The sequence below is a fragment of the Megalobrama amblycephala genome, linkage group LG11 (assembly GCF_018812025.1).
Source record: "Megalobrama amblycephala isolate DHTTF-2021 linkage group LG11, ASM1881202v1, whole genome shotgun sequence".
Lineage (NCBI taxonomy): Eukaryota > Metazoa > Chordata > Actinopteri > Cypriniformes > Xenocyprididae > Megalobrama > Megalobrama amblycephala.
The window spans coordinates 22865518-22878371 of record NC_063054.1 but is presented as its reverse complement, the minus strand read 5'-3'; the positions used below and the strand labels follow the sequence as shown (position 1 = coordinate 22878371).

The window sequence follows — 12854 nt, the reverse complement described above, 5'->3', positions numbered from 1 at the left end:
ACAATAGCTCGGTCTTATGAAACCCATTATCCAATGAGTGACAGCTATGTATGCTGCTGCCATGCTGTATGGCTAATACCCTTTCGGCTCCATTGTGAGAAGGTTAACAAGAAAATGTAATAGCGTTTTCATGAAATATGTGGGGAAAAATAAAAGCATAGGTTTTATTATTTGATGAAAGAGACCTTTTGACATGCTATCTTCCATCACAGTGTGCTGTTTAGCCCACAGCCCCGTGTCTCTACCCTCCAGTAATCGCATCCGTCCATCAAGGGATCTGTGTGTGTGTGTGTGAGGCATGCATATTTAATCGTAACAGTAATCCTCTTACCCTTCTACAGTTAAATTTCCAGGCACCAAAACATACATTGACCCTGAAACCTACGAAGACCCGAACAGGGCTGTCCATCAGTTCGCCAAGGAGCTGGATGCCTCTTGCATTAAGATTGAGAGGGTTATCGGCGCAGGTGAGCTCTTCCCTTGTCTTCTCCGCTGCCTCGCTTTAGTCACACACCTCTCTCATTTATCACAATGACAACCAAATATTTACACTCTCGATAGCGGCCAGAGCATCTCTCTGGCCTCCTGTTATTGATAGCGCTGCTGTAGGATTGGTTTATAATTAATATGTCTTCTCTTAAGGCCAGGATGCACATAAATGCATCGCTATTGATGAATTGCTGCCGCATCCCTTTTAGTTACAAACCGTATAAGCGTGTTAGCGTGTCCTCTATATAGCATATCCAATTATCTGCTCTCGTGGTTGCACTCCCCTGTGTAACGCTGCACAGCGTCATATAATGCTGAATCCTGCTGCCTGCATGACTGATATGCATTAAGCACCGTAGGAACAGGTAACAGTGTTAAACTTGGCCCGGATCTCTCGAACTCAGCTTGCGGGTGGTTGTGTGTTTCACAGGAGAGTTTGGAGAGGTGTGCAGTGGACGACTGAAGCTGCCGGGAAAGAGGGACGTGTCGGTGGCCATAAAAACACTGAAAGTAGGCTACACTGAAAAACAAAGACGGGACTTCCTGTGCGAGGCCAGCATAATGGGCCAGTTTGATCACCCAAATGTGGTCCATCTGGAGGGTGTCGTCACAAGAGGTGGGCAGTTCATGAAGTGCATATGCTTTGAATGCTGGCTGTGGCTTCTTAACTTGCTTGACTAGCAAGACATCCTTACCTTGTAAAAAAAAAAAAGAAAAAAAAAGAAGTGTGCTTCAAATTTTAAAAGCAGATTTTTAAAAACTGTACTTGCCGATAATATAATATTAATGAAATAAAAGGCCACTTAAGTGTACTTAAAGAGAGTACACTTTCATCACAAAATGAGATTCACCCAAAGTTCACCCAAAAATGAGATTTCAGTCATTAAGTACTCACTCTCATGTCGTTTCACACCCGTAAGACCTTCGTTCATCTTCGGAACACAAATTAAGATATTTTTGATAAAATCCGAGAGGTTTTTTTTATCTCCCATAGAAAGCAACGAAATTACCATCATTCAAGGTCCAGAAAAGTAGTAAAAACATTAAAATAGTCAGCGTGACTACATTGGTTCAACCTTAATGTTGTGAAGTGACAAGAATACATTTGTGCGCAAAAACAATAAAAAAAAAAAAGACTTTATTCAACAGTATCTTCTTTCCCGTCTTTCTGCTACGCTGTTTACGTCCAGCACTTCCAGGTTCTACGGCAGAACGGTGACTAAGTATTCTCGTCGCTTCATAACTTTAAGGTTGACCCACTGTAGTCACGTTGACTATTTTAATGATGTTTTTACTACTTTTCTGGACTATGAATGATGGTAATTACATTGCTTTCTATGGGAAATCAAAATCCTCTCGGATTTCATCAAAAATATCTTCATTTGTGATGAACGAAGGTCTTACGGGTGTGGAACGACATGAGGGTGAGTACTAAACTCCAGAAATTTCATTTTTGGGTGAACTAACCCTTTAATTACATTTTTAAAAAGTGAACTTTGTAATAAATGTCAAATTAAAAGTTTTACTTTAAAGCATGACAAGATTATCAAATCATAATGATTTGAAATGTATTTTAAAGAAGTATACACTTATTTTGATGTGTTGACTAACTTGGCAAAATACTTGGTAATAAGTATTGTTATTCAATATATTTTTAATTTTAAATAGTTTTAAATCTTACATACACATCAAACAAAACGACAAGGCCAGTTGTAGTCCGATGAAGCCAAGCGACAATCCCATTATGTAGCTCTGTTAGTCCGACTTTGCAAAAACAGGACTGGTGCAATTTCAGTTAGACTAAAGCATTTACGTGACATTTAAACAAGACAAATTATTGTTTTAGTCCGACTGAAATTGAACTTTTAAAGTGCACTATTAATCTTCTAAATTCAGAAGAGTTATGACTTACCGTAAACTCAGTTGTGAAGTCATATTGTTATGATTTGATCTTGTAATTTTGGATAATATTATTTGTGGCTCAGGGTCGTTTATTATTATTTTTGGAGGGTGTACACTCCAAAAGTGTTTATGAAAAGCCCTGTCGAGAGACTAAAGTGAATCCAGTGTTGTAGAATTGTCTGCGAATTGTTTCTCATTACTGCCTTCATACAGTGTGTGTTGGCCGCACTTCACTTTAATGGAGTCTGTTCTTTGCTCTTTCAGGAAAACCAGTCATGATAGTAATTGAATACATGGAAAATGGCTCATTAGATGCATTCCTCAGGGTACGTATAAACCACCCTAGACAATCTGGTCAGTGAATACAATATCTTTTCTGTTCTGTTCATTACACCCACTGCGATTTACCATTTCATTGCTCGTTCTCATGCCGTGTTACTGTCAGCCCCCCCACGTGGTGGATGGAGTGTGTGTCTATTGTGCGGTGGTGATGGATAGACAAAGTTTCTCTGTTTGTGCTTGCACAGAAACATGATGGGCAGTTCACTGTGATTCAGCTGGTGGGAATGCTGCGCGGCATCGCAGCCGGGATGAGATACCTCTCAGATATGGGCTACGTCCATCGCGATCTGGCGGCGCGAAACATTCTTGTCAACAGCAATCTTGTATGTAAAGTGTCCGACTTCGGCCTGTCCAGAGTGATTGACGACGATCCCGAAGCTGTCTACACAACGACGGTGAGTCAATTAAGCCGCTGCCTCATTGTACCTGCTTTGGAAGCCCCACAGCGCTCTCAGAATAAACAAATCAATCCGTGCATCAGATAGGAGTACAAATATAGATACTGTCTGTGGTGCATTGTGATGGTAGAATCTTACAGAACATCAGTGCAATGTTTTCTAACTCTTCTCTGGTTGATGCAGAGTGTACTGAATGTGATTTTTTTTTTTGTTTGTTTACTGAAATCTACACTTTACTAAACAGGGTGGCAAGATCCCAGTTCGGTGGACAGCAATGGAAGCCATCCAGTACCGTAAATTCACATCTGCTAGTGATGTGTGGAGCTACGGGATTGTCATGTGGGAGGTCATGTCCTACGGGGAACGACCTTACTGGGACATGTCCAATCAAGATGTAAGTTGCTGTTTTTGTACAAATACATTAAACCAAGTGGTTCTGGAAATGGGAATATAATATAATATAATATAATACAGTAATAAAGTTTAGCATTCAGTCAACTTTTTAGTTTTATTTATTCAAATCACGTCTATATAAGTTTACCAGATCATCAGTCAATCAGCTAGTGATCATCATAATATCAATTCACCAGTCACTGAAAACGTGTAGGTTCTGTGATCATCTTGATTTAAATTCCTTCTACAATAATTCATATTCGCCGCCATTATACATATTTGATAACCTTCAATGCTGTCACGTTTTTCAATGTCCTCTCTACTTCATCAAGGTACTTGTAGCAGAAAAAAGAAGTTACTTTTTAGTTCAGCTTACTTTATATTCTTGTAAAACTAGGCTTGCGTGAAAAGTCCTAAGTTACAACGTGAACATAATCTGTAGGTATTCAAGTATCGGGACAGTTAAGCACGCCTGACACTTTGAATTTTCTAGCTGGATATCAACACAGGTGTCAGGAGTGACCTTGTTTTAATGATACATTTTGAGGATAAAAAGGTTTAATGGATCTGCGGAAAGGAATGTGTTTTGCTTGTAGAATTCCTTTTTGTATTCTGCTACACTTTCAACCTTTATAATGAGAAATGATAATGCGAGCCAAATTCATCATTAGCGGAGTTCAATCAATTCAAAGATATCTGCTTAGCCATGCAAAACCTTCTGAACGATCTGCGGGCCGAGCTTTTGTCTCAAAGAAATTGGGACAGCAAAGTGCCGTTCATCATTCTGATCACATGCGTGCAGGGTTTTCAAGTTGAACCGGATGGAAATTCAGATATGGTCACGGCTAATGATATGTATGAGAGAAAATGTTGTTAATCCGCCGCTGTACGTAGGCACTTGTCTTGTGTACACTGCTCTGTTAGGCAGATTCTTTGTCAAAATTACACAAGCTTGAGAGGAGGTAAACAACCCTTATCAGTGACATTAATGATGACTTATAATTCTCTGCTCGCTAGCGAACGTTAGCGCTCCATGGTAGCGCCTAGCTAGTATCAGTCTTTAATGTTATTTATTGCGTTCGAACATTCACCTCGGTGGAGTCTTGATACTTGTCAGGCCTCAACTTCAGATGTTTTTATACCCTTTTGAGGGGGAAGCGAACAACTCCTTGAGGGCTGCTAAAAAAGAAGGAAATATTTACATTTCTTCAACTCTTTCTGTTTTGACACTTTTCTTTCCGTAGCTCAAGCCTTGTTTGGAGAGACACGACAAGAATAGCAGATGAGGATTTGGGGAAAATAAACAGTCTGCTTCTACTATTTCTTGGGAGTAGACGAGGGGGAAAAACATAGATCTGGACAAGCCAAATCTATGTTTAGTTTAGTCAACTCAGATTTAAATAATTCTATCAATTTATAGTAGGTGCTAGTTGTAGGTGCATGTTCTGTACGATAATCCTATTTCCACATTTTTTTTTTAACTGATGAATACATACACAGACACACACTAATGTTGCACATGATTTTTCAAATGTTTTTCAAATATGTTCTGTGCACATGTTGGGCTTTACGAATGGAAGAGGACCATAAAGCAATAAAACTCACTTAGCTTGCTGGGCCTATATATAGGCTATCTAGTTGTTTGCTAGTTAATTACATAGACTCATGATAGTATGGCTGTCACAAGCAGCTGTTGAACAAACAGCTTTTTAGTGCGCTTGCTTCATTCACATCCAGTTCTAGTGGTGCCCTTTTCTTGCGCTCAGACACCCTACAATAACCAGTGCAAGAATAATGACATCTGGTTAGCCTACTTTTCCTCTGTTGTAGTTTGTAATGCTGGAGGTAAACCACAACAGATTTATCCAGCAAAGCTGCTGTTTACAGAGTCCTGATTAAAGGATAAGCAAATGGAGAGAGGGATATAAAGAGAGAGCTGGAGGTGCAGGCAGGGCTTTGTGTACTTTTCGTTCTGGATGCTAATGGCTAAGCTTTTTGATTTTGAGATTTTGATCTCGGTCTCTCAACCGCTTGGTTTCTTTTTGCACCTTTTATAATTTTCCATCTCTCATTCTGCTCTTGCAGGTCATAAAGGCTATAGAGGAGGGATATCGTCTTCCCGCCCCCATGGACTGCCCTCCTGGCCTCCATCAGCTCATGTTGGACTGCTGGCAGAAAGACCGAGCAGACAGACCCAAATTTGACCAGATCGTCGGCATCTTGGACAAAATGATCCGCAACCCCAACACCTTAAAAACGCCGATGGGAACGTGTATACGGTGAGGATGCCCATTCCATTTTTCTTTTTTTTTTTTTTTTACTGCCCACCTTTATCCATCTCTGCTCAAAGAAAGTAATGCCATTCACAGACCAGCTTTGTTTTTACGATGCGTAGAATTTGCCTGTTATGTTTTATACTCGTGCACCTCACTGCAATGTCTTTCAGCCCTTTTATAGGTTTGCAAGTAAATTTGCGAACAATTCCATCTGTCCAGCATTTGATTTATCCGCTAGGGCTTACTGATGAAAGATAAATCCCAGGGAATCAATAAAGCGAAACAGCCTCCATGCTTTTATGTTCGATAACAAGGACTTTAAATCAATTGTCATAATGAGTGTTTGAAACTTTAAAGCCTTTTGGGAACTCCAGCCCCCAGCGTGGTATTAGTCAGAGGAAGTGTGTTTACAATCAGACAGGATCTGTGTCTCACATTGAAGATATGACCTTTACAACTTTGGGAAGAAACCCACATAACCATTCTTTATCATTCCTGTTACAAAGTAAGGCAAAGCAACAGTTGCCTAAATCAGTACAATGCACAATATTGTATTGTAAATGAAGGCTGATGGCTGAATATCATTGAGATTTCATTATTCTCAATACCTATACCTTTGCAAAAAAAAAAAGAATACATTACTACTTACATGAATATCTCATTGAGAAACTGAAAACTGTGAATTCAAGCTGATATTGATGACATAATAATAATTTTCATGTTACGGATGTTAGATTACAGCAATTGTAATCTAAATGTACAAATAGGGGGAAAGATCATGTACACTTAAATATCCAATTAATATCCAACTGTGCCTTCATAACACTCACATTTATCTCTTCCTTTTCCTCAGACCCATAAGCCCACTGCTTGACCAGAACACTCCAGATTTCACCTCTTTCCGATTGGTCAGCGAGTGGTTGGAAGCCATCAAGATGGAGAGATACGTGGACAACTTCACAGCTGCCGGCTACAGCTCGCTCGAATCTGTCGCTAGAATGACTATTGAGTAAGAGCGCTTTGCTATGATCTTTCCTACACACTGTCACGCTCTATAGAAATGCATGATCTTTCTAGGAGTAATTTCAGCCCTCAGCTCTCATTCACAATACGATCCTGACATTGCACTGAATTTTAATCAGATCTCTTTGACTCAGACTCAGACTCATCATGTTGTACTTAATGCGGCCTTTTCTCAGTTTCCTTTTGCCTTGGTAATGAAATACCTCTCAGGCGCTTCATGCTCCATTGCTGTGATTTATGAACGTTGTGTTTCTGCTTTAGGGATGTAATGAGTTTGGGAATCTCCTTGGTGGGCCATCAGAAGAAGATCATGAGCAGTATACAGACTATGAGAGCCCAGATGCTGCATCTTCACGGGACGGGTGTTCAAGTGTGATGGACGTCCGAAGCCCTTCCCGGTCGGATGAATCAGAACTCTCCAGGAAACACCGCAAAGTGTGTGACACGGCAAAAAATTAAAAAAAAAAAATCAACAAAGAAAAAAAACGTTCCGCACCCTTCCGGTGAGATTAAACTTCCAGAACTGGCAGAACAGAATCATTCCTTTGTTATTGGCGAAGGATTTTGGTGCAGATGCTGGAAACCAAGAGACGGAGAGACGATGAAAAAGCAAAAATGCGAGAGAGAGAACCCTACACGGACAGTGACCTCTGGATGCTCTAAAGAACTCTTCACGTCATTGAGTTGGAGCATTTGAGAGGATTTTTATGCTTTGTACGGACTGTCTTTATCATCACGAAAGGTTGATTTGCTCATAGTTGCTATAGATTTCACTGGTTTCTTTTTTTAAATCAAGGGTGAATATAAAAATAAGCAAATCCAGTTCATTTGGAGAGATTTCTTTTTCTTTAGTTTGTAATATCCACATTAAGACAATGTGGTACGTTACTCTTCTACTCGATTGATTTGTGTTAGCTTGTTTTCTTGGATTGTGTTACAGAACTGACAACAGGGTAAAACGTCTCATCTGGAGGAAAAGAGACAGAACCAGAGGCTGAAAGTAGACACGAGGAGGTTTGTCTTCTCCAGCCAGCACTATTACATGAAGCTCTCTACAGACTGAAGCATTGACAGAGAGTCGGGCAAACCTGCCCTTTTATATCAAGCAGAAATATCCCACCGCTTGGTTACGTGAAGCTCCTGAGGATGGCTGGTTGTGTTTTAGAACAGCCCGAGCAGACAGTTAGGTATATTTTATGATCCTACGTGACAATTCAGATGTGAATTAGTACAAAGAGAATTGCTAACCACTTCAAATGGAGTTTTTTTAATGTAAGAACAACTATTACGGTGGCAATATTCTTTATAAGTTTATATTTACCACATGAATGGATTTATCAGTGCTGTTGTTGAATGTGTCCTTTTTAATATTGATATTATTTACCATAAATACATGTTTCCATAAAGAAAAAAAAAAAAGGAAAAAAAAAAGTTAGGCTGTTTTAATTTAGAAACAAAATCTGTTTCAGCAACAATTTCATTTTCATTTAGTATCAGTTGCCTAGTGGGTGACTGACTTTAAAATCATACGATGTTATGGTGTAAAGGAGTAATACTGCCTTAAAACAAGTCAACTATTGCTCTTATTTTTAGGTTCTTAGATTCTTTGTGAGATCACAGCTGAGATGGGGAGAGACTGACAAATATGAGCAATAATTTGAGGTGCTGTATAGACTTTTACTCGCGTACTGCTTGGAAATCAACAGCAGTACTGTGAAATTTGATCAAAGAGAGGGGTTGAGTTTATATAGGAGGATCTCTTTACCTAGACTGCGGTGTTTCTTGATGTGTTTCTTCCACTCTTTTGTTGTGCTGAGCTCAAAGATGAGGCTTACGCTAAAGTTTTAGTGCCATAACAGCCTTCCACTCTCAACTGAATGTTTCGTTGACAATAAAATGTTACGCGTTTTAGTATTAAATACTTTGAGTACTGTAGACATTTTTAGGCTTGATTTGTTGGGCTGCCATACAGTTCTACCGTTTTATTCAGCTTTGAGCTGAAGTATGTTTTCTTTTTATTTACTGTGTGACACATTTCAAACATACAAAACATGTTTTTCATTATTTTGGGGAGTCAATGCCATTTTAACCGCAACAGCCGTGCCAACATGTGGCATTTTTCTTGATTAGAAAGGAAGTCAAGGCGGAGCCTTTGGAGCGCAGCATCACTGGAGGATTTAGCCGAACGTTTGGCGCTTCAAAAAAAGCCATCGCCAGTGCCGTCTCCATTGTGAAACCAGATGGTTTGTGTGTGCGTCTCTCGCGGATCATATCGTGCCCTGGTTTGAGGCCCATCTCCGATCCGCTATCCTTCCATCTCGCTAACCTCAGCATTGAGCCCACGCCAGGCCTTTGAATTGAATGCGAGCGGAAAGGCTCTCGGTCAGCACAAACCTCCTGAGCTTCAGCAGTAGCTGCAGTCACTCAGATCAGCCTCCCCGCGCACTCTGATCTCACACTCCGGCCTCCCGGGGGCCCCTCGCAGTCCCTTACCCTCTACGTTCGGATCCGGGGCCCCTGTAGAGACAGCAATTTGAGCCAATTTGAGATTAACGCCTGGATTCAATCAATCCCACATTGAGGCCACCGTACGGGTCAATGACAAATCTGTCAATTTTTCTCCTTTTCTGCTTTGTGCCGTTTCTAACTTTTCTGGTTTGATAGTAGCGGAGTTTTCGGTCAAGACAGTTTGTGCTGTGGATTGATTGAGTTCACGGTGCAGCAGGGTATTAAAGACTTCTCGAAAGACGGTCAAGAGCCCACCTAGACAAGTGAAGTGGAATATTCCAAAGAGTTCAGCACTGTTGATTGTGTCAGAGTAATCACAAACCAGAGGACAATTTGTATATGTTCCAGCTGTAAAACTTGTATATTTTATTTATAATTGTTGTTTCTTTTCTTTATTTTTCACTTAAGTACTCTGTAGTGAGCTCATTGAAAATGCACTATATTTTTCTATCTCACATGCAGCTGATTATCGTCACCCTCACTCTTTCAGTTGTAAATAATTTCTCATTTAGGACCAAAGAGAGCTAATAGGTTTCCATTTTAGAAGATTTTTTTCTTTTAGGTTGGAAAAAATGTACAGTACAAATGAATTGTCGATTTATTATTTATTTTTCTGTGACAAGAGTATGGAGAGTATTCATTGGTCAAAAAAAAAAAGTATTTTCCCCAGCTGAAAAACTGTATGGTCATTTACCTAGACAATTTCTTGTTACATAGACCATTTTTTTTCTTTTTTTGCTTTGTAATCTTTGTAATAGACTGTACATATATTTTTGGAAATATAATGCAATCTCTATAGTGGTGTCTGTGCCTTCAATTTCTGTTTTTCTCTTCTCAATTATGAGGCTGGACTCTGTGATTTATGGGGTTATGTGCCATTCTGAATTGAATTGAGAATGTCTTTGCCATTCAAAATCAGGAATTCAATTTGAATTGAAGCAAAGTTCACTCAGCGGCCATATTTGCAATGCTTCCGGGCAGCAATTTCAGGCATGCGAGACCAGCTCCTATCTACTTGAATGAATGGGGAAATACTCAAATCTCTTAAAACTGCTTTGCCAAACTCACATTTATTTAACACATTTAATTAACATTTGGACATATATCAAATCAGCACAAAATGGCCCATAAATGTTGTTTCTTACATGTGTAGTTCCAAGCATGTCAGGACACTGATTGTTTCTATGAGAACCGGAACTTTTATTAGCAGCTGCAGTGATGTGAAGACTTTACCAATCGCCGATTGGCTCTTATATTTAGAAGGCGGGACTTATTCCATATTGCACATTACACCTTCTCCCATTCAGAGCTATATGAGTGAACCATTTTTGTATACTGTACATACAATCTTTGATTAAGGTAGCAAACCTACGGAGCCCCGCACATGACATGCAGGAAAAAAAAAGTAAATTGTGCACACAACTTACAATTTCATTCCCCCGATTTGCTAAATCGTGTGCACGATTTAGTAAATCGAGGGGGAAAAAAATGTGTAAATCATCCACACGATTTATAAATCGAGGTAACGACTTAGTAAAGAGTGCACACAATTTAGCAAATGGAGGGAACGAATTATTAAATCATGAGCACAATTTATAACTCGAGGGAACAACTTAGTAAAGAGTGCGCACAATTTAGCCTACTATCTTTTTCCAGAGTGTCTTTTTACACTAATTGCAAATAGTGTCCCTTGTTAGCAAATGCTATTTACACTAGCTCCGCCCACCAATGTCTGGTTGGGCCACTCAAGTTTTAAAAATGATGCACAGAATTCAACATCTTCAGTGGCACAGCAGTAGCAAGTAAAAGTATCTAGTGTAAATAGCATATCGCTAAGAAACTGCTGCTATTGTCACTTAGTGTAAATAGAATATATTGCTATTTCCACTTAGTGTAAATAGCATCTACCGCTAAGGAAATATGCTATTTTCACTTAGTGCAAATAGCCGCTGCCATTTTTTTCCTGCATGTCATGTGCGGGGCTCCGTAAAAACCGGATACCCAATTTTTTTTTTTTTTAATTAAATAATTTAAATTTTAACTTCCAATCGAGCTTCTTGTGGGGCGTGGCCAGTTCAAATTCACACTTCAATTCTGTATCTTTTGTCTTCCAATCGGATACTTGTGCGATTTAACATACACACGGGGAGAACATGAGCTAATATGACCCTTGTGAGTTGTTTGGTCCCCTGCTAAAGCTCTTTGACTTGAATATTAACATTATGTATTGACAAGACAGAGAGCGAGAGGAAGAGAGGGTGGGAGATTTGTTTGATGACCCTGCTCATGACAGGATCCTGGATAGTGTCATTAAAAAGACATTACCCAAAGCCTCCGACATGGGAAAATTAAGCCATAGCCCCTTTGGGAGTTAAACAAAGAGGCCTTAATGGATTTATAAAGATTATATCTCTGCATATACTCTGATATTTATTTTATTAACTCGGGGGGGATCTTAACCTCATCGTGTCTCAAAAGCTGTATATACGGTTACTAAAAGACCCTGGCAGAAGTTCATAGGCTCTCAGCAGAGGGAGGACGAGCGGAGCTGTTTCTCTGATGACAGCACATTCCTAATCCCTGCTAATCTTGCTTCCATCAAGAATTGCCAGGCTGTTTTGCTCTTTTGATGTAAACACAATAGTGCATCTGATTCCATGACACTTCCATTTAAGTGTTTATTTGAGATTCTACTTCCAAAGAACAAAATTAAAGGGAACAAGATTCTGCAAACGACAAACGTTTTCACAAGTAACACGTAGCAAAAGGGAAAAAAATGGAAAAATAGTTGCACAATAAGCTTAAGCTTCAATAATCATATCATTATCCTGCAATTTACATTAATTAAAACCCTCGATAGTTGTACAGTATAATTCCACAAGATAAAATAGCCTGGTAAATACTTAAAGGTGCTAAAGAGGATGTTTTGTTTTATACATTTTTGCAATATTACTTGAAACTGTCTTTACTAACTGATAAAAGACTATTTATTAGGTGCACTGAAAGGAATAATATTAATATACATCATCTGTGCACGAGGTAGGGCCTTAAAAACATCAGCCATGATCGCGTAAACGATTGGCCCTCTGACTTGTCAATCACTGCCGTGACGTTCCTTGTGAGAGACGAGCACAGCTGCACGCTCCAGTAACTTTCCACACTCCCAGGCGCCGCATGCAATGTTTTTGTCAGGAGACAGGAGTAACAACTGCAGATTATGAGTTACCTGCGGTGAGTCCGACATAATGAATCCACTAACACGACACAGCGAATGCCGGTGGTAAACACTCGTGTTCCAATACTCGTGCACGAGTTTTGGGAGGCGTTCTCTTGAAATGAGCTGTGAAGGAGGGGGTTGTTCTTACGCATGCACTCATTTCAAAAACTCAGTAACAGTCTTTGGATTCTCAGTCGACGAAAAAATCCTCTCTATCACCTTTAATCCATCTTTTTCTCTCTCTGAATGATCATGACCCACTCGTTTAGATAACTAATGTAGACATCACTCTGTTTATTAGGTTAT

General features: G+C 39.6%; 1 protein-coding gene across 4 annotated transcripts in view; it reads left to right on the top strand.

The window, feature by feature from the left end:
- epha7 (eph receptor A7) overlaps nucleotides 1-10129 on the top strand; it is an 86656-nt gene extending 76527 nt beyond the window's left edge. For 2 of the 4 annotated variants that reach the window (XM_048206766.1, XM_048206767.1), the window contains exons 10-17: nucleotides 354-467; nucleotides 920-1105; nucleotides 2656-2717; nucleotides 2919-3128; nucleotides 3376-3525; nucleotides 5610-5803; nucleotides 6654-6809; nucleotides 7085-10129. In XM_048206766.1, the coding sequence (XP_048062723.1) occupies nucleotides 354-467; nucleotides 920-1105; nucleotides 2656-2717; nucleotides 2919-3128; nucleotides 3376-3525; nucleotides 5610-5803; nucleotides 6654-6809; nucleotides 7085-7199 (1187 nt within the window). In that variant the 3' untranslated portion in view covers nucleotides 7200-10129. Of the gene's footprint in view, nucleotides 1-341; nucleotides 468-919; nucleotides 1106-2655; nucleotides 2718-2918; nucleotides 3129-3375; nucleotides 3526-5609; nucleotides 5804-6653; nucleotides 6810-7084 lie in introns of all 4 variants that reach the window. The other 2 variants (XM_048206764.1, XM_048206763.1) reach the window with 1 other exon arrangement.
- The last annotated feature ends 2725 nt before the right edge of the window (nucleotides 10130-12854 follow it).